Source organism: Phasianus colchicus, chromosome 4 (genome assembly GCF_987193195.1).
Source record: "Phasianus colchicus chromosome 4, bPhaCol1.hap1.1, whole genome shotgun sequence".
Taxonomy (NCBI): Eukaryota; Metazoa; Chordata; class Aves; order Galliformes; family Phasianidae; genus Phasianus; species Phasianus colchicus.
The window spans coordinates 19,938,898-19,965,833 of record NC_143439.1 but is presented as its reverse complement, the minus strand read 5'-3'; the positions used below and the strand labels follow the sequence as shown (position 1 = coordinate 19,965,833).

At 35.9% G+C, this 26,936-nt stretch overlaps 2 protein-coding genes across 8 annotated transcripts in view; one reads left to right on the top strand and one right to left on the bottom strand.

Annotated features, from left to right (window-relative positions):
* AIMP1 (aminoacyl tRNA synthetase complex interacting multifunctional protein 1) overlaps positions 1-19,624 on the top strand; it is a 31,476-nt gene extending 11,852 nt beyond the window's left edge. For 5 of the 7 annotated variants that reach the window (XM_090138840.1, XM_090138844.1, XM_090138845.1 and 2 more), the window contains 6 exons: positions 6,860-6,993; positions 7,710-7,823; positions 9,897-10,052; positions 11,453-11,667; positions 15,699-15,867; positions 19,338-19,624. In XM_090138840.1, coding sequence (XP_089994966.1) covers positions 6,860-6,993; positions 7,710-7,823; positions 9,897-10,052; positions 11,453-11,667; positions 15,699-15,867; positions 19,338-19,504 — 955 coding nt within the window. In that variant the 3' untranslated portion in view covers positions 19,505-19,624. Of the gene's footprint in view, positions 1-6,859; positions 6,994-7,709; positions 7,824-9,896; positions 10,053-11,452; positions 11,668-15,698; positions 15,868-19,038; positions 19,301-19,337 lie in introns of those variants that run through there. The other 2 variants (XM_031607432.2, XM_090138846.1) reach the window with 2 other exon arrangements.
* A 1,260-nt stretch (positions 19,625-20,884) lies between these two features.
* Positions 20,885-24,568, bottom strand: GIMD1 (GIMAP family P-loop NTPase domain containing 1). The gene is made up of 2 exons (XM_031607436.2): positions 23,964-24,568; positions 20,885-21,571 (listed from the first exon to the last, which is right to left on the bottom strand). Exons 1-2 carry the CDS (start codon positions 24,354-24,356, stop codon positions 21,302-21,304), a joined length of 663 nt encoding a protein of 220 aa, XP_031463296.2. The 5' UTR covers positions 24,357-24,568; the 3' UTR covers positions 20,885-21,301.
* Positions 24,569-26,936: the final 2,368 nt, after the last annotated feature.

The window sequence follows — 26,936 nt, the reverse complement described above, 5'->3', positions numbered from 1 at the left end:
TAACAAATAATTGACATTTTTTCATGCATTCCTTCTGGTAGTTTTGATTCTGTTTGGCTCACTGATGCTGTGACTCACCTATGTCTTTGGTACATCCTTCTCTTTCAAGAGTGACTTGTCTTCATATTTTAAAATAGTCTTGAATAACTTGCCTCAAAATTGATACCAGTGGTGTTGAGCTTCTTGTACTATGTTCCATCCCATAAATACATATTTTTTTCATACTGTGTTTTTCAGTATGCAAAGGTTTGGATTTGTTTTTACTCTTTCCAGCCCTTTAAAATAGGGAGGAGTAAGCTCTCAGGACTACTAGAGGACCTGTCTGCAGCTGAGATTGAGCCTGATTTATCTGGCAGCCATCAGAGTTGAACTGTATTCTCCAGAGCCGGCAAATCATTTGCTAGGGCTGGCACTGCTGCTTGGATGGATGGTGTTAGACATGTTAGTTGTTTGGAAATCTGCAAAGTAATTATTCTGAATCTCAGTGCAAAAATGTGAGTTGAAATAACATATGGCAGAGATCTACGACTTTGCCTTATAATTTGCTGCTTGGCAATTTGCTTTTAGTATGGGCTACACATTTGTTTATAGTTTACAAATACTTTAAAAAGTGTACTTAAGTGCTCCAAAAATAACAACAGCAATAATAACAATATTTGGACCATTCAAGTGTTTAAAGCCCCAGTCAAACCAATTGTTTGTCAGGCAGAACAAAGAAAATAGAATTCTTAAGTCTGTTTGCACTAAGTCTGCAGAACTTTATTTCCTTGCTTTACGACATTCTTTTATGACTAAGGCTGTAATTCCATGTTTATCATATCAAAAGCAGCGTTTGTTCTTTTAGCAAAATGTAAGACAATAATTTAAGTTTCATTTGATGTTTTATGTTTCTTTCTAGTACCTGGTAGGTGATTGCTGATCTATTACAGCGAGCCAAAAATGAGCTTCTGTTGTGATTTAGTAATCATGCCTTGATTTTTCAAAGTGTTACGCTGAAATGATGAATAATGCTCAAAATGTTGGCATCATAAACAGTCCAGCTTTATTTTAAATATCATCGTTGCTGGTTATTGCTAGTCAAGAGCTTGCCATCATTCTGCCAGAAATACTTTCTGTATATCTCCTTTGCTGTATATGAAGAAAAGCATGGGTGCAGATGTACTTTTTGGTCATTTGCATGTTTAGTTTGGGATTTCAAAGCATGTTTTTAGCCCTGCAAACTTTGACAATGTGAGACTCGGAAAACCTGTGTTCTTTCCTTGCAGGGCTAACAGTTCTGAAAGATGGGTGGATTAAACCTTAATATGTACTTGTCTTTTTAATGTAGGTGAAATTACATTTAAGTGTAATAGGATGCATTGTCTTCTTACTTATATTAGAACTAAGACATGAGTTTTGATCATTCAGTAATTGCAAGCAATGCAAAAATTGTATCTAATTTGCATAAAGACTTTAAAAGCAGATTTTCTTAAACCTTTTGGTTTGAAAGCTCTGTGAATGGCTTTTTGTTCTGTTTTAGCTTGTGACTGAGGAATTATATTTTTTGACGGATGAAAGTGTGTGTGATCATAGTGGTTTCAGATAGTTCTGATTCCTCTCTGCCTCTTGAAGCCTAAAAATCTTCCTTTACAGCTGCCTTTCCTGAGAAGGAATACTTGGATGTGAAAGGCATTACTGCATTTCTCAGCCTGTAACAAAAATAAGAATCTCATTCAAGATCCAACTTCTTGAGAAGAGAATTGAGTGGTAGCAATAGGCATATTCTTGAAACTTACTGAATGTAGTTTCCAAAATGTCCAAGCAATAGAATTGTATCACTACAGGTATGCAACTAAATGCAATAGCATATTGCCTCCCCAATGACAAGTTGGGCTGCTGCACATATTCTGTACTTCTGTGACTGAAGTAGGGAGGTGTTCAAATGAAAATAAAGACTTGATGTCAGAAGTAATCAGCCATAGCCTACTTCTGTGGTTTAAGAACTTAAATGTGTAGTTCAGGAAACGAAGCCCTTTTTTCATACCAAAAAAAAGTGAAATGAAATTAGACACTGCAAATTTTATCCTAAAGTATTTACAGCATCAGGTCTAGAATAGTTTATCAGAGATTAAGAGGAGACAATAAGAGAAAATATGTTGTAAAGCATGAATTCTGCCCCTGTTGTAAGTTGCCCCATATTCTCATCTCAAGAACATTTTTATTGCGGTGATCTTTCAATTGAGTAAAAGATAGCATACCTTCGCTCTCCTGTTTTGATCTGATCACTACTGTTCCTTAGGTTGCAGAATAAAAAGGTGTGATGTGAGATTCTTAAATCTGCTTTGCTGTGTGTCCTGATAGTTCGTGGAAGTGCAAAGCACAGGAAAGCAGAATCTGGTGACCAGCTGGCATGTTCTGTTACATTTATGGGTTTTTGTAAGATTGTCTGCCAGAAATGACCATTTCAGAAAAAGATGCTCAGAGAGAAGTCTTTGAACACACTTCTTGCAGAAACAAAGAGTTGTTGATACTTGTCTTTTACAGAAAGTAGAATGTGTTGCAATACGAGCTGAAACCCTTGGCACATCTTGAGACATCTCATGAAAGAAACAAGACAGTTTCATTTGAGAACTACTTGAAACTTAAGATCAAAAGCTTAAGAAGAAAAATTGCTGTAAACATATTTTGCTTTGGAGAAATTTTGTTACCTTTGTGTTGTTGGTAACTCTTAGAATAATGTTGATCCCACAGGTTCTGTTTTGTAAAGACAAGCTTTAATATGAACAGGGCACTTCAACCAAAAAGCAAACTTGTTTCAACAGTTGCTTTTTGTTTGTCATGGTTTCACACCAATGACCAGCTGAACTTCTCTCCTAGCTGCTGTTATACAGCGGTTTCTCATTTCTTGCATCTCCCTCTCCCAGAGGCACAACCAGCACTGCTCAGGGCTCAGCTCTGGCCAGCGGCAGGTCTGCTTCGGAGCCTGGTGCAGTGAGCTCTGCTGGCTCAGCCTCTGATTGTCTGTGGGTGAGAGTAGGTATGGGAGAGGAAGAGGTGAGAAGCAGGAGTTGGGATGATTGTTTTTACATTATTTGTGGCAAGATTTGACATTTTCTTTATCTCAATGTATGCCCAAGTGCAAATGGAATGCATTTGGTGGTGTTGCACCAAGACCTGTAGGAAAGAATAAGGATGAGAAATAAAATGCCTGTTAATATGTGTAAAACTTACTGACTTCAAAATGGTAAAATAAAAACTATCTTGCCATTACAGATATCGTCAGTGCATACACAGGGAACAGCAGCCTGCAGTTCAGATCTCATACAGTTAGTAATCTTTCTTTGTGTGCTGACATTAAAAAGCATTGCAAGATAAGCTGAGAGCTTTAAAATACTGGCTTTAAAATAAAACAACAAACTTGCAGCTGGAAAATGGAATGTTTGGAGCTAATTATTGTAGGTTTTAGGAGTCAGTTGGCTTCCAATTTCTGTTTTTTGGTTAAATGATTGCTTTTCCAATAGCAAAAAGTAATTGGTTCCATGTTTGGACCATGGATAGATTCCAAACACAATTTTTAGTTTGTTCTAAATCTTGTCATTAATTTTATGGGGGGTTTGGCTTTTTGTTTCTTTAGGAAACATAACATTGAAGAGTAAGGTGCAACAAAGTTTAGATTTTTAGTCCCCTATCAGTGTCTTCATTTTTTTTATCTGAATGTAGTCTAATGTCTAAACCAATTCTGATAAACTAGCGTAAAACATTGACATTTTGGGGGTAGTTTGTGCTATATGGGTAATATTGATTTATGGTATTCCACTTTTGGGAACCTTCTGCATTGGGTGTTTTTGGGAAACAGATGCCTGTTTTATTATACTAGGGGACTGCAAATACTTCGGAGAACACAACGAGCCGTGCTTTCTGTTGAAGTAGATAGACAGCACTTTAAAGTCAGGACATAGAATGATGAGAAATTAAACAATCTTTTCATACAACCCCTATAGTTATTTGTGAAGTTATATATTTCACTTGATTGTTGAGTTCCATTATTGGGAAACTGTTGGTTTGGAGGCAGCACTAAAGATCTTGTGGGTAACAAAGTAGGAATCGGAGCTTTGAGATTAAGCAGTTTCTCTTAGCTAAATACACCCAGGTAATTCTAGGCAGCTACTCTTATCAGAACATTTGTCCCACTGCTATAGCTACTCAGGATTTGTTTTTCTCAGCTGTTTTACCCTATCTCAAGGTAAGAAAAGCAGTTCGTAAGACACAACTGTAAGAAGTGACTTTCAGTTGGCTCTGGAATGTTTTCTGTAACACAAACATGCAAATAATTAAATGAAAATCTATCTGTAAGAAGTTAAGATTCTTTTCTTTGTGTTATGTTGTTCAATTTTCTTATAGTTTGTACATCACCAATCGTTTTCCTTCTGGGCTGGGTGAAGTAACAGAGAGCAAAGGAAATAAGGGATGGGAAAGAACAGGCTGCAGAGTATAAACTTTGATTGTTCCAATAGTAACAATTTTAATGTGCTTTGTTTTATAGCAAGGGTGGATCTTAAAGAAATGAAATTGTGCCCTTTTTGGATACAGTTTTATCACACTGCTTTATGGGTTCACGTGCCTGCACAGCACTTCATTTCGGCCCGTTGGCTCTTTATGTTTGTATCGGAAATACCTATTCCTTGTGTTATTGCAATACTAGGTCTACAGAAATTTATTTGACAAGTGGGAAAATGTCTACCCATTGTAATCAGGTAACTTTATTTCCAGATCTTCAGTTCATTAGCCAACTTGGCTAAAACCTGTAAAGTGTACCAATTCCATTCACTTTGAAGTTTTAGTAGCATCCCTGTTGTTGTTGGCAGAGTTTCCTCTGTTAGTATTGTGTTCCACAGAGAGAATGTAGCTTGTGAGAGATCTTATTGGTATGCAGACAGTAATATCCCAGGCTTTGTACTGTGCTGTGTTGTGCTATAATATTTTTATGTTTATTTCCAGTTGACATCTAAATCGGTAACTTATTGGAGTCACTTTAAGTGCCTGGCTTTCTTTTAGACCTCAGAAATAATGGATTTTGCATGTTGCACATGGAAAAAATATTTTCTCAATGCAGAGATAAGTTTGAATATTAAAATGACTTTAGATGTCCTGAGGAGATGGTTCTACCACTTCTTTCTCCACAAGTTTTTCTTGCTTTTAAAAAAGAAATCTCTTGTGGACCAGTAGAGAGTGAGAAGACAGTAATACTTTTCTGTCTTATGAAATAGATTTGTGTAAAACAAGCTTGCATTGCATAAGATTACAAAGAAGGAAAAATATGTTCATTCATCACTTTCAGGAAGACTAAAACTTGTGTACCATCTGCTTAGACTCTTTGTCTTTGTGAATTTTACTTAGAGAACTTTTAATTGCACTACGGCTACCAATTCAGTGTCACCTTTGGTAGTTTGCTAAAAAAAAAAAAGGGGGGAAGAGTGCTGTATAGCTGCTACATAGCTCTGAGTTCATATGTAGTTATAGATAGGGCATGAAATGTTAAGCTGCCAGTGAGAGTACAGCTAAAGTGCTGCATTAATGTTATGAAAAGTGTGATTGTGCCTGTTTACCTTTGAGCTATTTTTAAGTTGTTTTGTCAGCCCTGTGGCTTCTGTTGCAACTCCCACCAGAGAGTATTCATATGTTAAAAACAGTCTTAAGTCACGGTGTCAGAGTAATCTCACAATAAAATGGGATCCTTTCTTGCCAATTTGATATGAGAAAAGGCTTTTAGGGGCTTTGCTAGAGGTTTGGGAGCCAATGCAGTGATATGGATCACCATTTTCTTACTAGGTCTTCCCTTTGTTGCATTTGATGGGCAAATTCACAGGAATTATATTACTGTTACTTGTGAAAATCGACAAGGCATCTTGGGATGTTGGTTGATTTGTAGATAAAGCTGTTGTCAGTACAGAATATTTTATCCTGTAGGTACTGGACAGAGGGTAAAAACACAATCTGTTGCAGAAACGAATGTCTGTTTCATCATTCTGTTGATTATATTTAGATGCAAATGGTACAAGGAAAGAAGTGGACCATACTTGGTAGGATTCAACAAATTAGGATTTCACGTGAGGCATTGCTTGTTTCTGGAGCAGTAGTGAAAGCCAATAAAAGAAGTTGGATGTTCTGAAGGAAAATTAGGCAGCATTTATTTGTTTTTACACTGTTTTGTATTTCCTGTTCCTTGAATTTGTTACCTGCATGCCTGGCCTTCCATTTCAGTGGAAACAAAATGAGGCTAACAAAATCAGTGCTAAAATAAAAACTGAAGCTAGAAACCTGCAGTAAAACTTGCATTAATCAGAGATGAATATAAATGCTGATGAATTCTGCTTAAAAATAAGTATTTCCTTAATGTATGTGTATCTACAATGTATAAAGAATTCAGTACGTCCTGAGTCAGGTTATTAGAGGGTTTTGTAAATTTTTCTGAGATGTTTCTGTTTTCTTTTAAGGAAATTCTGGGTGCGGTTAATAATTTTTTCCAATAAAATGAAGAAACATTCTTTTATAGTGTAACCTTTTCCCTTCTATTTCCCTTTTTTCTGTGTATTAATACATTCATATCTTTAGACCTTTCTCATTCTTTCTCAAATGTTTTCTGCAGTAGGAAGAAAAGTTGTTTTTCTTCTATATAGTACTTAAAAGCAGCTGTCAAACATTAATTTTGCTTTTTGTTTGAGCTTAGCTTCAGGAGGTAGAAGCCCAGTTTGTTTAAATTGCAGATTTCCTTACTTAGCAACTGATTTTAGAACTGCTTCTTGTGGTAAGAGATGGGACATTAATTATCAATAATTATCAATTAAGAAGTAATTAATCTTAAACTCTGTTATTTGTCTAGGTTTTTAGCCCGTTTTTTGATGAAGATGGCAGCTAACAATGCAGTGCTGAACAGACTGGAGCAGAAGGGTGCAGAGGCTGATCAAGTTATTGAATACCTCAAACAGCAAATTGCCCTGCTCAAAGAGAAAGCTAGTAAGGAATTCTGTCTTACAATCAACTTGTTAACCAGATGGTTGAAATGAAATGCTCATAGGAAAAAAATACAGGACATGAATAAATTCATTAATGCTGTCAGCCCTTTAAGTTCTCTGAGATAAAGCTTGTAATGGTAGCACCTCTTCACTGCCTTGTGGTTTGTGAGTTTTTTGAAGCTGCTTATTCTGAAGTACAGAAGCATGGATGAAAGAATAATGACATAAACAGATAATGGTAATTTGATAGGACACTTTTCATTTTTTAGGGGTGAAAGGCATTTGGGAATGATATGAGACTTATGCATTGGCATGCTTCTATTGCTGCTTTTCACCACTATGGGATTCTCTTGAGAGCATTGTAGTGCCAAATTTGATAGTTCATACAAATCAGGATCAGTGAATGAAGATGTTCCATATTACAAACATGTTCAAACTTCGTTTAGTAGATTTCTTGGAATTTCCTCTTAGTAATCAGTTTAGAAGACTGAAAAAGTAGTATGTTGAAAGGCAACTGAAGTATATAAGTATTGTGGATTTTTTTAAAGCAAGTTTTAACCAATGAAAAAGCAGATTCCTAAATACAGCTAGTAATGTACTCTTTTAAGGTTTTTTGATGCTTGGCACATCAGGTTTCTTTTTTTTAACAAAATCTCTGTCAAGTGGTAAATGCTAATTATTCTAACTTATTGTTTTTAACATTGTGTGAACTTGTAGTCTTGCAGGCATCTCTCCGAGAAGAGAAGAAGCTCCGTGTGGAAAATGCAAAACTGAAGAAAGAAATTGAAGGGCTGAAACAGGAGCTGATTCAGGCTGAAATTCGAAATGGAGGTGGGAACAAAAGTCCTGTCTTCAGGCAACAAAGATCTAATTAGTTCTTAGATGTGTGTAGTTAGTTTGTGAAGGGGATAAACTCTTTAGGGTGTGTTGTGATAGGATGAAGGGAAATGGTTTCGTATTAAAAGGGAAGATTTTGATTGGATATAGGAAAAGTGTTTTTTATGTTAAGGGTGGTGAAACGCTGGAGCAGGTTGTCCAGAGAGATCGTGATAGATGCCCTGCTCTTGGAGACAGCTGAGGTCAGGCTGGAGAGGCTCTGAGCAACCTGATGGAGCTGTAGGTGTCATTATTCATTGCAGGGGAGTTGCCCAATGGCCTTTATAGGTTCCTTCCAATTCAGATTCCATGTCTTGTGCTGTCTTTGTCTTTTGGTATGTGTGTCTATGGCATCTCTTACAAACTCTGAATTTTTCTAGATTCTATGTCTATTGCAAGGTACCTACTTCCACTGTTTTAGTAAGCTGCAAGCATAATAGACATATGTGCCAAATCTTTATCAGATGTGGAACTGCCTCTTTGCATGGTCTTTTCTAACATCACCTTTTATAACGAGTCCCAATCTTGAATGATGTCAGTAAGTACTTAAAATACTCTGAAAACTGATGACTATTTAACACTTCTTTGTAGTCTCATATTTGATCTAATCTGACTGAAATCCCTATAGAAAATTATGTAATTGTTCAACAAACAGATGGACAGTGACTTACTAGAAATCTGTGGCAATATAAAATTAGAAACTGTCTTGAATTTTTATCTAATTCTCTGATAAGACCAGCCTTTCATTGCACTGTTTTTCTTTCTTTGCACTCTTCTGTTCAACTCAATTCAGCTCACACCATAATTCTCTATTAAAAAAGAGAGAAGTGAAAATGAAGCATTACACATGTGGCATATTTTCTTCAAAACTATTTTCAAATAAAGCCTCTTCCACCTTACACAAATATTAGTATTTCTATCCAAACTGTCAGTGTTATAAATTGGGTAAGGTAGTACCCAGTGTGGATAGATGCTAGCATTCAACCAGAGTGACTTTTACTGCAAAACAACACAAAGTTTTTAAAAAGTCTAGTGCTTTATAAATTCATGGTCTTTTTCTCCTTTTGAAAATAAAGCCTTCACATGTACTAAACCAAATCATTAGTTCATATTTCTGTGACCTGTTATTCTGTATGTTACTTCATAAGTGGGTATGGCTTATTTGGCCAAATTTGTTTTAGGCTGTAGAGTGAAGTCCTGAGATGTGTAGTTCTTGTTGTTCAAGATGGGGTTATACTGAAGTAAAGTAAGAAAATATTTTGCTTCACATACATCTTTTTTTCAGTCTAGTTTTTCTAAAAGCTGGTAGGAATAAATTCAGATATTCTATTTTGAATTAAATTTGTATGTTTTGGCTGTGCAAGTCTGAAACATTTGAACAAAAAACACCAACCAGACAAATTTAGAATGGTAAAAAAAAAATCCCTTAAGACTTTTAATTTCTCAGATTTTTGAGATACTGTCTTTCCACAAGAAGCAATTAAGATGGCAAGTGGCTGTGCAACAAAATCTCAAATTAAAATATTTTTAAAAAAATAAGTAATTGGTGCAAATCATTTGTAGAAGAGAGCACAATTCTTTAGAAAAGTTATTAAATATTTAAAAGAAGTGTGTATGCAGAATGCAGAACTACAGTGACACAACATGTTTGTCAGTCAGTCATCAATGATGATTACACAGTGCAATGATGTGTTAAATGAGATCTTTGAAGAGTATGAGGTAGAAGGAATGGGTTTCTAATGCTTTATCTGATGAGATAAATAGTAAGGTGGGTAGTGTTTTTTCCCAATTAAAAAAAAAATGTAGTCAAAGGCTTCATTCTTGTCATCAGAATAAGTCATCAGGATAATCACATATATGGTGAGTTCTGTTGTTGGATTTGTAATGCACTTAACTGCTCAGTACTTGTGAGTTTTTAGGTGTTTAAAGCAAAATTTTCATGTCTCTACTTCATTAATACTAGAAACTTGGTGTTGTGTTTCTCCATGTTTTAGCACCCTTTCTGATTTATATATTCTTAATTCTTAGTAAAACAGGTTGCAGTTCCTTCTGGTACAACTGTTTCTACAGCTTCATTTTCAGAAGATGTTCCACAGCCTACAGCAGTTGCATCATCTGGTTCCAAAGATCACGTTAAAGGTGAAGATGAAGAAAAGAAAAAGAAGGAAAAAATAGAAAAAAAAGGTATTTTGCTTTTTCTTAATTGTGGTAGACATAAAAATTGTTGGATTTGTGCTTTTACATCGTTCTGGGTAGTAGCAAAACAAAAAAATATATACAGCTCATGGTCACATGAAGAAGAGTATGTGCTAACTCTTAAATTCTCAGGAGAACTTGTAGCTAACAAAGGCTGTTAAGGTGAAAGTTCTTAAGTGAGATACACCAAATTTTTTTAATATAACTGAACTCCCTTATTTAAAAAGTTACAACTATATTCACACAAACAGAAACAAGCCACACCCCCCAAAACCAAACAGAAGTCATCTTTAATTACATATACCTGTAGTACACATAATTATATTTTGCTGTAAATGCTAGCACTTTTGATCATACATAAACTAAAATAGTTTTGAAGAGCTATTACTTGGTTTAAACAAAAACAAAAATAATATAAAGAAGAAAAAATCTTGTTTTCCCCAAATGTTTGAGCACATGGTATAATTTCATCCTCGTACTTTAATTAATGATAATGTAATTTGCTTCTCTGGCCCCACTCATAGGAAGGAGAGTTTTTAGTTCACATCAGAGAAGGGAATTTAGCTCATGGTGATAGTTAAGTTTTCTTGAATGTAAGAATAAATTTCTTATTTCAATTTTTTACATGTTTTTTATACCATATGTATCATTGTTCATTGTAATTATGAATGTCATTCAAACAAGACAGTCTGTGTAAACTGGATATAACTTCCTTGTCACAGAAAAATTTCTAAGAAGTTGTGCTTAATACTGCTTCACTTTGGTTTTATGGTATACAGTGTATGTATAGGTGATAACAAACATCTGTGTTGTGACTGAGTAAATGCTGTTATCAGTAAAATTTTGTAAGATTTGAGTATACAGTTGTAACAGTGTATTTGTGGAACAAATAATGTCAGTTAAGGTCATTTGGAAGGGTTGCTTTGCAACTGTAACACTGCAGTTGCAGTGATGTGGAGTCAGCCCACCCTCAGGAGCAATTGTTAAGCACTAGTAACTTTATTACTTGTTTGTCTAGCTTTGAGTGTTTCGTGAAACACCAAGGCAAAATGTAATGGTAGTTCCAAATTATTAAAACTATTCTTGGGCTTATCAGTGTGGCTTTTGGCAGAGGATACTTTGCATGTTAGCCATGTTTTAAGTCACAATGACTTCATTAAGAAAGCAACTCTGCCTTAGGATGGAACTCGTAGTAACAATCTAAATGGGAAGGTGTAAGATGATTCTTTTCTGGAAACTAGTAACAGAGGTGCTAAATCTTACTGTTTATTTGCATTTTGTACTGAATTTATGCTTGATTCTGAGATGGTAGCTGGCTTTTCCCTTGTAATTACTAACATACATGACTTCATGCTATTTTCTTTAATGTTTCTTAAACTAAATTTCAGTAGGTGATAAGAAGGAGAAGAAACAGCAGCCAGCTGCTGGAAGTAGCGATTCAAAACCTGTAGATGTATCTCGTCTGGATCTTCGTGTTGGCTGCATTATTACCGCGGAAAAGCACCCAGATGCAGACTTGTTGTATGTTGAAAAGGTGGATGTTGGTGAAGCGAGCCCAAGGACTGTTGTCAGTGGTTTAGTGAAATATGTTCCCCTGGATCAGGTACTAACAATATTTCTTCATCCTTTTCTGAAGTACCTTGTGACCATTGACTGTTTTTTAATGAGTGTGTTTTCATTCTGCTAAAAGATTTGTACAGCTAAAAACAGAGAGGTGAGAGTAGTCTTCAATGTTAGCAAAAAAAAAAAGTACCCATTCCTCATGTCAGTTTTTCTCCTTACAGTCTGTTGTGGGACCTTATTCTGACTATTTTGATACCTTTGGTATGCAGTATACACCTAGATTAAACAGATCTGACTCTTCCTTTAGGATCCCTAGTATACTGTGGACAGCCTGTAGTAATGTTTTCACCATCATCTAGACTTTTGAAAGCTTTGCTTTCCTTTTCTTGCCCATTGAAATGTTTTGCATGGAGGAAAAAGAGTGAGTAAATCATAGTTACAGTCAGAACTAGCTGGTAGTGAGCAGCTTAAAAAACTGCGGAGTACAAAATGTGGATTTTTACTTCCTTGACAAGAAGTGAGTCTGCCTCTGTCAATTTGTCACTTCATACGCTATTGTGTTTCCCAAACTGGGACACTAAGATAATGTTTTCCTTTCACACCTCCTCTAGGGAAAGGAGAAATTGACTGAAGGCTGCTTCTATGTTTAAGTGCAGCCTTTGCAATTAAAGAAATTTATATAGTAACTGGGAAAACTGGTCATAAAGGAGTTGATCTTACTATGGAAAAGCTAGGTTTTCTCAAGTGCCTTTTCAATTTCTATTCACAGCCTCTCCTCACAGTGAGACTGCAAATGAAGAAGGCAGTTAAAATTGTGTTGTGGTTTTTATGATACAGAAAGTTATTGAACTGAACAAAACAGTGCAATAACTGTTCTGCACTGATTACCTATTAGTGTCCAGTTAATGAATTTACAATGGGCACAAATTCAAATTGCTCATTTTCAGCAGTCTGCTTTTAAAAAGGCACTTAGATAAAAAAAGAAATCATTTTTTTCTAAATAAGCTTATGAACTTGAAGTGTACAAAATGCAGCAACAGTAGCAGTTCTTTTTATGTTGATTTGTCTGTAAAAACAATCCAAAAAATATTAATACTGAATTAGGTGTTGTTATTGCACATTCAGTAGGAATAATTTGAATGTCTTGTTTTAATTTTGGTAAATCTCTTAGTAAATCCTCTGGGGCAAGCTTCAATCTCGTTGTTTTTGCAGTGTTCAGGAATGTCAAGCCCTGGCTTGTGACTACTGCCATATATTTAAATAAAAATGTATACATCAAATATAGTGCTGGAAAAATACCTCACCAAAAGTTCAGCTGTTTATAGTTGCAATGATTGATATCACAGTACAGCAGGCTGTGTCATCTGATTTTACTTTTGTTTAGTAAGAGCAGTGTATATATTCATAACCTTTTCAGTCTGTGGTGTAAGTCATTTACGGATGTGAAAACGTCTTGTATGCCCACTAATATGCAGTACAGTGTGTTTTTGTGCACCACTGCTGGTGAAACCAGGTGAAAAGTTGCACCCTCAGATACCATGTACAGAATGAGTCATGCATAATAGGTGTTGGTACATAAACATGAAGTAGATCATGCCAGTTGTGAGCTTTTTGAACAGTCGCTGGAGACAGCTCAAGATTCTGAACCATTTGCGGAAGTTGGTGGCTTTATTGCCACTGCATTTACTTTCTGAAGTGGATCTCCGTGTGCTCCTAGCAATAAGATCCGTTTTGGGTAATGATTCTTGAAATTTACACAATTTTTAAATAACCCTGTTTATTTTCATTTTTCTTTCCTGTTCTGAAATCCCCTTTGACCTAAGAACCTCACATCAGTCATCAGAAGTGAAGGACTAAGGATACAGAGCAATTTGCAGAGGAAAAAAAAGAGGATTAATTCAGGGCTTTTTGTTGCTCCAGACGTGGCAGATTACTCTGGTTTTAAAGCAATCTGTACTAATTTTATATTTACTAGCTTGTCTGTCATACTATCTTGTTTTGAGATAGCTGTAGAACTCACTGCCGAATATCCCTCTAACTTCAAGGATTATGTAAGAAAATGAGCAATTAAATACTTCAAGGATGAACTCTTGGCTTTTTTGTATGGTAAATCTCAGGATTAACTTTTCCCTCTTTTAGTTTGGTTTTCCTCCATGTTTTCTGCTCCATTCTACCAGTATATTGGGAAAGTGTGCTGTTTTACTGTGAATGTGAAGTAGCTGCTTGTCCAGCCGTAGAAACTGACTTATTGTAACAGGGCTGCTGAAACTTTCTCAGCAGTCTAGTTAGTTTTGAAGTTCTGTATTTCTGAAACAACAGTACTATGCATTTAGCAAGTCAGCTAAAATAACATTCAGATTTCCCTTGGTTGTCAGCTTGTTTTATATCTGAGCACCTTATCAAGCTCTCTGATACAAATATGCTTCTGTTTGTGTCATTTTAAGAATAGAGATTTGCCCTCTTATTTTTAAATATAATTTTTATAGGAAAAAAAAAAACATGTGAGCAAAGAGAGAGACATCCACTGTTGTTGTTTAATGTGGCAGGCAGCTAAAAACCAGACAGCCTCTTGCTGGTTGCCCCCCATCATCATGCCCCAATGGGATGGGATGAGAATTGGTGGAGAGGGGGGACAAAGGGGGGGGAGAGAAGAAAAATAGAACTTGTGGGTTGAGGTAAAAACTATTTACTAATACGGAAAAGGAAGAGAGTAGTAGTAGTAGTAGTAGTAGTAGAGTGTGTGTGTGTTTACAAAACAAGTGATACATGAGCAGTTTCTCAACACCTGCCAACCAGTGCCCAGCCAGTCCACTGGTAGCCACTGCCCACCCTGGTTAACTCCGCTCAGTCTTTAAGTTCTTTTACGTGGTACCATATGGTATGGAATATCCTTTGACCAGTTTATGTCAGTTGTCCTGTTGCTATCCCCTCTCAGTTCCTTGTGCTCCCCTGGCCCCCTTGCTGGCATGGCAGTATGAGGAATTGAAAAACTGAAATGTTCTTGGCTGTGTGCAGCACTGCTCAGCAACAACTAGAAGATTGGTGTGTTATCATTGTTTTTCTCCTAAAGCCAAAACATAACATCATACCAGGCACTGTGAAGAAAATCAGCTCTGCCTCAGCTGAAACCAGGATTACTGTTTGTGTCGTCTTCACCTGCTTTTCAGCAAAGCTGTGTTTGTAATAGAACTTTTTACATACTTACTGGGAAAGTGAGTCAGGTTTCTTCTCATTTTCCCTTTATCCAATCTTATCTATCAGAAAGTCCTCCAATTTATTTTGTGCTTGTTTTTTGTTTCTCAACCTTTTCTACATTTTAAGCTTCTGCATACTCAAACTAGTGTAAATGAATTTTCTTAGTGAAATAGTATGTTTTTTATTGATTTGCCCCTCTCTATAAATTCCGAATCCATTCACAATATAAGGTTATATTACAGTTCTTACAAAGGTCTCCATGTATTACAGCACTTTTTTTTCTTAGATCACTTAAAACTTTTGCATTGTTAGAATTTATTTAGGTCTGGCTGCTTTTTCCTCTACAGACATGAGTTTGTTATTTTTCTGTAGACAGTTCAAAGATTGAGCCATTTGTGATGGGGAAAAAAAGCAAAAGGAAGCCACTTTAAATAGCAGTGTTATGGTTTTGGCTGATCATCTTGTTTTTTGTTGTTGTATAAAATGACTATATGAATCTTGTTGGTCGTCTTACCATTTATCCATGAAATCTTTTGTTGCAGTACACTGAGAGTGTACTGAAATGGTGACTTAGTTCAAGAAAAGATGGAATGTGGGTGAAATGGTTTTATCTGGCTCTCGGATTTCTGTACTGCACACTTTATAGGTTCTTTATAAGTGCCATAGTTCACCCTTTACTCCATCTTGAATGTTCACAAACTAACCCTTGAGCAGTTTAGGTGTTCTTACTAGTGTGCAGACATTAAAACTGTGCATCTGTTTTGTACTTTTCTCGTGTATGTTGTAGTATCTTCATTGTAATTCTTTTGTTAGAATGAAATTAGCCATTTCAGCATGTGGCATTTAAATACTCATTGTTCTGTTTCCTTCCCCAAGATGCAGAATCGGATGGCAATACTGCTCTGTAACTTGAAGCCTGCGAAGATGAGAGGAGTAGTATCTCAAGCAATGGTGATGTGTGCCAGCTCCCCAGAAAAAGTGGAAATTCTGGCTCCTCCACCCGGGGCGGTAGCTGGGGACAGAATCACTTTTGAAGGTTTTCCAGGTAAGTAGTTGATACTTGGGAAATAAGGAAATTGAAGGAAATAGGAGGCAGTTCACATTTGCAAAGGTGACATCACTTCTAAAGCAGAGAGAACAATCTTTTAAAGCCGGTTGCATTTTGGTTGAAACCATCAGAACTTCTTATATTAAAACTCTTTATTAGCATGCTAGAATTGTGTAAATAAAGGACTGAAAATATTCAACCAAAAGTTTGAGAATGCAGGGAAATACTTCTAAATGTGATGCAGTGCAGTAGTATTAAAATTATTCCGTTTCTTAAAAGTTAGTCTTAACAAGTGTTTCTGTTTTGCATATGTTTGAGCAAACACATTTTCTTGTTGCATTTAGCAAATGTAAAGCATAGGAATATAAAGTAACTTGCACGGTGTCTCAAGTTTCTGACTCCAGGCCCTACCTCTAGAAAAAGTGTCATAACTTTGTTGCTCAAAAATGTACTTTTCTTTTACATGCGAAGGATTATACTTCTGTTCTCAACATACAAACATATCAACCTCATTACTAAAACTGATGCTTGTTTAAAAATAAGTATTTTGGTTGGCATATGATGATGAAAGCAATGTTCTATCCAACTTCTTAGGAAATGGGAGGAAAGCTCAATTTTCTTTGATTTAATACTATGTTTGAAAATAGCTGAGTATACTTGACTTACTAAGAGGGTATCAATCTTGAAAATAAAAATGCTGCCCGTTTTAGAAAGACATGAAACTTGCTAGTTTAGATGCAGAACTGGTTAAGCTGGATGCATGTAATGCACACTGAATTTTGAGAGGCTACAATTGAATGGCTAAATAGTAGGAATACCCATTCAAAGCTGTAGAGTAAACCCTGCTAATGGATAAACCCTACTATGTCAGATGTCATTTAATATCACTGCTCAATTGTAATTGTTGATATTCTGATACAGTTCAGAACTGCTAAAATTGCAATCATTTATGTTCTGATGTAATTTTTAAGGGTGGTTTTGAAGTGTAAACGCTGAGTCATTGAAATGAAAAAATAGTAATGATGTCTAGATCTGATTCTGGATTGAAGTATGAAAGCTTATGAAGCAACTGGAGCAGCAACTGGAGCAAGAGGAACGCAGCTAAAACACAGCTGTCCATCAAGCAGATTGCAATCAATGTGTTTTTTAAACCTACTCTCCACCATACAGAGTATTAATGAGAAATAACCTAATTTTCCTGTTGACTTTTTTGTTAAAGAAGTCTTGTTTCTTCAGAGAAATTAACAATTACTTTGAAGCTTCAGAGTTTTTTTTAAATCACTTCCTGTGTTTTAGGGGAGGAAACACTTGCTAACTAATGCTCTGGTCTGGAGAAGTACTCTTAGCTTACTTAATGTCATTGTCCTCGGGGGAACTTTAACACCATTTTGCACACTAATACATGAATCTTCAAGATCTGTTGGGTCTTTCCAGTATGAAGAACTTTACCAAATTTATACCAAACACGAGTGGAAAAGATCTGACTCATAAGGCTGAGAAAAGTTATTCATTCACTTGTCTGTAAACCATGCACTCCCGCACAGGAATTGCTGTGTGAAAGCAAGGATCTTTCAAAGCTAACTAAGGAATCTTGCTGGTGCCAGTATAATTGATGCTTTGGCAAAATTCTTAAATGCAAAAATGCCACAGGAACCACAGGTTATTATGTAAGTTATTTGATATTAGTTCTGGTGTAAGAATCTAGCATTTTGATCAGTATCTAGCTCTTAGAAATGAAAAATAAGGTGCTAAAACTGGAGTGCAGTGCATAGTCTGTATTCACAAGGTTTCTTAACTATTTCTATATGGATACAATTGTGTGATTATATTCCATAGCAGGGTGAACAGTATTAACGTTTCATAAGGCCGTTTCATAGGTGAGCTGTTACAGTGTGAAGAGGTTTCTTGCTTATTACTGTAAATTCTTCTGTAGTATTTAAACTGTTAGACCAAATTACACATTTAGCAAAAATTGATTCCTTTTATTTGGTTCTTTTTATTTTATAGTGAGAAGCTCATTAAGTCATTGCAAGATGGAATTTAATTTTTAGAAAACCTTCTAATGAATATTTTTGGAAGGGAAGAAAATGCAATGAGGGGAAAGCTTAGAAAAATGCATAGCTTAAAACTCAAGTGGTATTTACAATTGGCACATAGGTGCCTATACTGATCTAATACGAGCTGACCACAGATCAAGAGTTGATATGAAATTACAAATGAACTTATTAACATCAAAAATGTTTTTTATAATGAAACTTTCTGTATTTGACAAAGGAAGGAAATGCTCTGCTAAAATACTCTATCCAATTTCTTAGGAGGAAAACCAAATGGGTCCTTTAACATTCAACTTAACGATTTTTATTAGTTTTTATATATTCACTGCGGTCTGAGTCTGTCTTTAAGAACCTAAATATTGAACAGAATTTTAATTTTTGTGAAAATGCGCATTTAGCTCCAAGCAGTTAGGTTATTTATTCTGTTTTTCTCTAAAATGTTACATGCACTACAATTGAGAAATAGCTTGAATGCAATTAGCAAATTCTACTTTGGCAACAATAGTCTGCTTAACACAGAATTTGGTCTGGTGTGCTTTTCTTGCACAGTTGCAGGTATAGAAGCTACAGAAGTTAGAGCTATCTACAGGCTGAAGTAACTTAGTATTACAAGATTTGAGAACAGGAGTAGATTGCATCACTGAAAATGTTTAAAGAAGAAAATAAGAGAGGTTAGAATTAATGTGATTTGTTTACTTGTGTTGGTCAGAAGCCACTGAAGAATACTAGAAACTAAACACATACACCTTGTACTATAAGGCAATGGGATTTTTCTCTTCCAGGGGACACTGATTAGTGGAAGGATGAAGTATTTGACATTATGCTTTCACAGGGAGCTTGTCATTTGCCCATAGGAACTTCTGGCTCCCCTGAAATAATCTCAGAGAGGATATATTATCTAGGATCGGTGGTTTGATTCTTGTGTTCTTGTTTTTTTTAAATGTATTTCTCACCTGTAAGGGCACCTGCCAAATTCCTTTGATATAAGTTCTAGAAATACATTAATTCTTAAAATTAAGATATAGATAAAGCTGTGTCTTATTAAGCAATATATTGCTCTACATTGTGTTATGGTCTGCGTCTGCTTAATTCTTAGAAATCCTTTTGCTTCTAGGTAAATTACATAAATCAACAGCCAGCAATTTTTTGACTTTAGACAGGAGTTAAGGTCTGCTACTTTCAGTGCTTTTTCCTCTGAAAGACCATCATTTTTGAGAGATGATCTGGAGACAAATACTAAGCGGTCCCTAATTAAAATTAAAGCTTTTGTTTTGAGACTCACAGGTAATGTTTCTTTCCCTTAAGAACTTGTACAGAGATTCTATGTGAGGTCTCACTAATGTGTGCTCACATAGAGCTCTTGCTATTTCTTATGTGTTGTGTGCTATTAGGTTGTTCTTTGTTTTGAAACAGGAGATCCTGAGAAGGAACTTAATCCCAAGAAGAAGATTTGGGAGCAAATCCAACCTGATCTTCATACCAATGACCAGTGTGTGGCTACATACAAAGGAGTTCCATTTGAAGTGAAAGGAAAAGGAGTCTGCAGGGCAGAGACCATGGCAAACAGTGGAATTAAATAAATGGTTGCTAGCTCCTTGTTCAGATGTTGAAGTGGAAAGTAATGCGAGCACAATAAAAAACATGAATATATAACCCTCTGAAATGCATGTCTAATAGCTTTTTTTGGTTTGATTCCTTTCCCAGAGATGCATAATGTTATACCTGTTACACTAACAATTCACTCGTCTCCATATTGACTCTCTTTGAGGTTGTGTTCTGTGCAGTCATTAACCACTCAGTGATTAATTACCAAGGCTCATTCGTGGAAGGACTAAAGGCTGATGATTGTATTTTCTAGATAACTGAAAAGTTAAGAGGATCCATTAAGCAAGAGCATCTCAATAAGGAAAACTTTCTGCCCTATTCCTTGTGTGCTAACCTCAATGCTAACAGTTGGTCAGAAGACGGCAGCTGTTTTCATTCTTTTCATCTTTCAACAGTTTCAGTCCTCTTAAGCATTTTCCAGATATATTATAAACTTCTGCAACTTTGTTTTCAGCTGTGTTTTCTGAGTAGTCTGCGAACTGTTGTAACGGGAGTATTAAACTATGGTCCCCTATACTCCAGAATATGCAAAATGATGTACCAAATATGTTGCTTTGTTAAAATAGTTCTGGAGTTTCACCTTTTCCACCTCAATAGTTCCTTCCTAGTGAGGGAGATTACTAATTAAGGATGAGTAGCTAATAGATAGTCAAGAAAATGGAGTAAAATATGAAAGACTTGGTTTTCAATGCTCAAAACACGCATCTTTTTCCATTTTAATATATATTTTGAATAATATTTTGTATGAAATATGCTTTGATTTTTTTAAACAAATTGCTTCTTTTAGGTTTTATTTGAATTATTCATAATAATGGATTTAAAACAGGCACAAATACTATGGTGTTATCATTAAATTGTTCCTTTTTAACTCTTGCCTTTCAATAATCTGAAAGTAACCGTTGCAGATCGATTCACAATAAAACTTCAAAAGTAACTATTTAGAAATGCTTCACGTTTCAGCATGTACTATTTAATTAACTGTCTACTGTCTAACTACTCACATGGTAAGCACTTCTCTAACCACTGATGTAAGAAACTTACCCAACTTGGATTTCATAGGCTTTGAACTTACATAGTAAGCTGGGAGATAAGAAAAAAAAAAAAAATCAAAGTGGTAATGGTACAAGATTAAAAGGAAACAAACAAAAGAAAAAATAAACATATCTTTATCAGATGAGTTCTGTATGTGCCTATACAGTTAACTGTGCTAATTTTTCATGTGCTTGGGAATAAGCAGCAGAAATTAAGTTATTCTAAGTGTGCCAAATAGCATTAAGCACATGGGGAGTTATTTTAACTGCCCTGTAAACTGTGTGCCCAGTAATATCTTATTAAAGAAAATACTTGAAGTTCAAAAATTTCAGTTTTAACCTTTAAATCAAAGTAAAGAAATACCTTTACAGTAGATGAATCTTAAGTTCTATTACTGGAAAGCTTTTTTAATGTGCTTTTTTTCTTCCAGATCTGTGTTCTGTATGAAATGCAGTTTACAATAGGGTGTAGCATAAAATCTTATTACTGACTGCACTCATATTAGGAGCATAATTTAGAGTACTAGCTTGTTCTCATATGGTTGAAACTAGGATTCTGGATTTGATAGTGTGAGGTACTCTATGAAGGGCATGTAGTTTGGTAATCTAAAGAGATATTTCCAGTTGTATATTCAGAGGTATTTGGTAGGGATCTTGAAGATTCAAATTCTGTCTTATCTACTGTTTTATTAGATGTTGTATAGCATAGAAAATAGACAAATGAGCACCTGAAAGCTAACTTTATTCCTTGTCATGTTTAAGTAGTACTCGATAATTATTTTGTCTTATAAAATTTAAGAGCTTTCTTAAGACAGTAGCTCTTTCCTCTTTAATTATGCTCTTCTGGTTGTCCAGGAAAACATATTTGTTCTGTACTGAGCTCAGTAGTGATAGCAGGGTATTTGAAGCTTTGTGCAAATATGCTTCCTCACTGAATCCAGCTGCTTCTGCCTTGTCTGCGTGAGTAAGTAAAACTGCAGTGAAATCCTTCCATTTGGGACCTAGAAGTTCCTGCAATGAAAAACAAATCTCAAATAATTGTTTTTTCTTACTCATTTTTTCTACTTCCACCACCTAACTGATCAGCTTATGTTTTGTTTCTGGCAGTAATCCTGTTTATGCTATCTGAGTTGCTGAAATTTCTGGGGATTTCAACCTTTAAAGACCTTGGCATCGCCTTCTAGTGGAAATAGGTGGCCGTGCTCTAGTGGAAATAGGTGGCCGTGCTCTAGTGGAAATAGGTGGCCGTGCTCTAGTGGAAATAGGAGGCCGTGCTCTAGTGGAAATAGGTGGCCGTGCTCTAGTGGAAATAGGTGGCCGTGCTCTAGTGGAAATAGGTGGCCGTGCTCTAGTGGAAATAGGTGGCCGTGCTCTAGTGGAAATAGGTGGCCATGCAGTGCTAACAGTTGACCTGTTCTGCAGATGTTAGTTTCTTCAGTTAAAGGTGTCCACATGTAAATAATGAAAATTGTTTAGCTACATCACGCATCATCGGAAATAATATGTAAAATTCAAGTAGCTTACATTATTTTCTACATACAAATACTTGTACACTATCTCTAAGCTCTTTGAAAAAAGATTTCTAAATCACCTTGCAGTGAATAGATAATTTTATGTAACACTGATTTCAATAACTGCTGTATCTTCTTAAACTGAACTGTCCTTGGCAGCACAGGAATAATGACAGAGAATTTCTTTGACTACAGTTGTTCATTTGATGGAAGGGAACAGGGAAAACAAGCTGGCTTTTTGTCAGTATGAAAGAAAGTAATATGAGTAAGAGATAGGGCTTTAAGTTACAATTGTAAAAGAATTAGCAACTTCAGTGCAATCATACAAATACCTGTCTGTGTTAAAGGAAAACTACTGTATTATTCAAGTCCACCTTATAGTTATTTCAGAAACTGTAAGCTAAAAGTTTAAATGCATAAAACTGTTTTAGAGGATATCTTTGTATTCCCAAAATAAGCAAGGAGTTAGACAAAGAGTTATGTTGTATTAATAGCGATTAGTGTGTTTTAGGTGTTAGGGATGAGGAAAAAAATAAACTGCAAAATAAGCTTTATTTTGGTGTAGGCTGTCTGTGGAAGAGTTGAGAAGCTAGTTTTAGAGGAAGAGTGGTGCCTTTAATTATCTGAGGACTCAGATAAGTCAGTGCTATTATTAGTTATGAGATCAGTATCTGCTGCTCTCCTAATACATTAGACTTGGATTAAAAAATGCAGGATTAAATGTCAGTAGTCTTCTATATGCATTACTGATAAACCATCCCTAATACGTAGAGGATTATTGTGAGAACTCCTTATCATTAAAAGTGTAGTCCTCATGGTAGTTTCTTCTAATAACATACTGAAACACAACCATTGTCATTCATAATCCCAGCACTCAGACGACTGTCCTGCCCCATTTGTTGGTGGCTGATGAAATCATAGCATGATAGCCTTTTAAAGAGATAACTAAAATAAGTTATAATTAAGAAACAAGGAAGTGTTTTCTTACTGTTTTGGTTTTAACGTGTTTTATTTAATCTCTACTAGGGCTTTTTAAAGCTCCATTAAAGGTGAAGGGTACAGGGGCATCTTCTAGGCTTTTAACAGCCATGTGGCCTTGAGCCAAAACAATCTCAAGATGATTTTTCATTGGCTTAAAGTAAAAACTCTAGATGAAAGCATTGATTCCTCTTAAATAACATGAAGTTTAGAGAAATGGAAAAGTGTAAATATATGAAGAAGGATAACAATGAGAAAAAAATATATGGATTCCACTGAAGGCAAAGGCATTCATTTTCAGTGTCACCTTCTCTTGCAAATCTTACCTAATTCCAAAAATTTTCTTCCACATAGATTATTTGTTTCAAGTGAGTATTGCTAGAAGATATCCTTTGCCAGAATAAATCTGTTAACTTTCTAATTTTTTTTTCCTCCTTGAATAGATACAATGTTAGTTATAGTGACTTTCTGCATGATTTTGGACCTATTGTTCTCTGCTTTGGGCTGTGCTCTATCCTATGCAGACCACAGGAGAGTGAAGCAATCAAATTTTTACTTCAAATAGCACATCTCTTCAACAAGCTAGAAGTGTCATAGGAAACCTTTAATTTCTGTGAGAGAAGCCTACTTTGATAAGTAAATTTGATTCCAGAAAGAAGTCTCTAGTGTTGAATTCAACTACAGCATAGAGGTTCTTTTCTTTTCTCAGGTTCAATATGGTATGTATGATGATGGTGTACCATGGTAGAGCTGTGAATGTAATTACGTGTGTATTTCAGCTGATGGATTGGAGCGTGTTCCAATTTTTAGCTGCACTTCTCTAATTCATATCTGCAGTCAATGCCTCCATGGTTACTTTCAACCAAAGACAAAAGGAGTTGCCATTACAGTAGAAACTTCTATTTATTTCTTACCTGGATGAACTGAATTGTTTGATCGTTTTCATCTGGACACAGAGGCAAGTCAGCCCTCAGGACTAAAAGAGCAAGATGCAGACCTTCCTCCCTGAAGTGGTGAGCCAGGGCAGATCTCACTGTGTCTTTCACCTGCTCTTTGCTCAGGCTGCTGTGAGGGTAGCTTGGAGTGTCAAGTACGCGAACGCGGAGAACTAGCTCACAGCCATTTCTTCGTGTAATCCCCAAAATACGGCAGCTGTACCCAAGGCTGCAACAAGTGGTCACTGAGCTTGGGGAGAGATGGCTTTCAAAGTCCAAGCTTCCTAGCAAGCTGTTCCCAGCAGCACTTTTGCCAGTCTGAGTTCTTCCAAGGACAACAAGGTTAATTGTCATCTCATTGCTGTCTGCCATTGTCTTTGGTTTTTGTCTGCAAACCTGTCATTAAGTGAAGATGGAATAATGAGCTGTTTTAGACAACAACTTAAACAATCCAGCAAAAGTGTAAGAATTCAGTCTCTTGAGTGCCTTTCCTTGCCTGAAATCTTTAAGGACTGTATGCTCTAGACATTTGATGCAGCTCACGCATACCTCTGATTCAAGATCTTTGCTGTCCTTCTTCAGTCTCCCACTCAGAAGAAGCAAGACCCCCTGGCAGTTCTCACAACAAGGAGAGCAGCCTGATAGGCTGTGCTTCTGCACTGATGGAGGATGAAGAGCTGGGAAAGAGTCAGGTTTTGGAAGAGATTTAGGAACATTGTGAGACAGAAAAAGCTTAGGATGGGCAAAAAGAACAGAGGGGAAAGGAGCTGATAACAACTGTGGAAAATGCAGAAGAATGTGATGAAAGAGGAGGAAAACTAGGGGAGGAAGAAGTTATAATAGTGATAACTGCATGCTGCTGTTACTAGCTGACTGTAACTGTTTTTTTGAGGGGCCAGGGTGGGATGTGAAGATAGTATGGGAGAAGTAGCTTTTAAAGGAGTGCTTCTGCAGCAGAAAATATCTTAGAAGCTGTTAGCTTTTGTCAGCTTCCACTAAAACTGCAATAGGTAGTGATCCAAAAGGGCATTCTGATACAGGCAAATATAGGAAGTATGTCTTAATAAAAAACAAAACAGCAACAACAGTGAAGCTAGTTAACGCTGCAGATTCAGTCTCCAAATTTAGACTCCAGGCATTGGAAATATATGCTATCATACAGACTTCTGTAGCACAGTGGGGAAGAAGAGTATAGGCTAGTGGTTGGAGAAGGGAAATGACTTCACAAATAAGCATCTTATTTTCTTCTTTTCTGTATTTATCTAATGGATTTTGGTGCACATTTATTATCTCAGAGAAATATTGGTTGACAAAATACATTCTGGTGTTTCAGATGAAAAAGCAATTGGTGAAATAAGCAGCTTATTTTAAGTTATCAGTGATGTTGAACTCAATGTGTTGTGTGTTGGTTGGTTGCTTTTTAATATACTGTGCTTATGTACATAGAGATTGTCTGCAATTAATTTATTCAGATTTTTGCTTGAGCAGATCAGTGATTCTACTTTCTATTAAGTCCATGCCTAAATCAGTCTCTTGAAGTAAATCCAGCGCAAAGCCAAATATGCAAGAACTATTAAGTTAAAATATTAATTTTGTTATAGACAACACTGAATTCTCTGCATGATCTTTCTTGGAGCATTTGGCATTTTTTATGGAACTTTCCATTATCACTTCACTTTTAATCTTAAGAATACCTTCCTATTCTCTTTAAAAAAAGACATTTCAAGATGTTACTGTTATCAGTTCATTCATTGATCTAAATGTGAATTGTATTCATCTTCTGTAACATTATAATATTAGATGGCGGACATGAATTCATGCATTCCTTCCTACTACCTCTTTCTTCCCGCTGTCATAACCAAGGATTTTTCTTCTTTTTTCCCTATATGCAGTCTGCACTTAAACACTTAGGTTAATTTCATAGTTTGTCGCTTACCTTATATTTTCTGAAAGTCTTTTTTTTATTCAAGCTTCATTCATAAACCGTGTGTGCTGAGCAAGAAGTTCATATGTGAACTTTGAAACTTACAGCAGCAACGTACCACACTGAGACTGTTACGCACACATTAATCTGGTTAATCTATTACTGATAGATCCTCATTCAATTTGTTGTGTTTGGTCAGTACTTAGCACTGTCTGATGCAAATGCAGTTTTATATAAAAAGTGGGTATTTTTGAAAGTTGCTTAATTTCTACCAGAAGTTTAATGTGAGAGCAATAATGGAGGTAGTAGGTTATTTTGTGTTTCATGTTCTTGAATGCGTACATATATGTACATGAAGAGTATGTGCACTTTCTTTTATTCTTATTATGAATTAATAGCTACAGTATTTTCAAAATACAGTGTAAACCTTATACAGATGTAAAGCTATTTCTCTAAAAAGGTAGATTAAAATAATCTGAAAATAGATAAAAACACAGAAGTCATTTGTGAATCTGGAAGAAAGTTGAAGAAAAGAAAACTGGCACCAGTGTCGATCATGTTCATTTGCTGTTGGCTAGATAGGTGTAATCCCTTCTTTGATCACATGCTATGCTTGGTATGTTTTGCTTGCAAGTGTAATTCTTTGCTATGCTATAGTAGTACTAAAAGCAAAGGTAAAAAGATATCCCGGAAAAGACCTATCACTCACTTTTTAGGCTTTTTCCCACAGGTAAGAAAGTAACTAATTTGTATTTTTGTGCCATAGTGGGAAATAAATCTACATTTGTGTTTTAATGACTAGTTTCTGGTAGCAGAACAGAAGAGTGCGTGTCTGTTTGTAGAGAATGGTTCAGCTGTAGCTCCTCTCTGACCATAAATTCTAGGTTGATGGACAGATGTGTTTAATCCAAGAATCTGATAATCAAAGAACGGGAATCTGGTATGTAGACTTTATGTAGTGGGAAGAAAAGTGAAGACACTTTCCAGAGCCCATTTGGATAACATTGTTATCCAAAATGTAGCTCTGT

Bases quoted from the DNA above. Each gene is read 5' to 3' on its own strand.
- GIMD1 (XM_031607436.2), bottom strand. From the start codon at position 24,356: ATGGCAGACAGCAATGAGATGACAATTAACCTTGTTGTCCTTGGAAGA. The intron at 21,572-23,963 runs GTAAGAAATAAA...TTTTCATTGCAG, and splicing joins AAACAATTCAGTTCATCCAG to GAACTTCTAGGTCCCAAATG.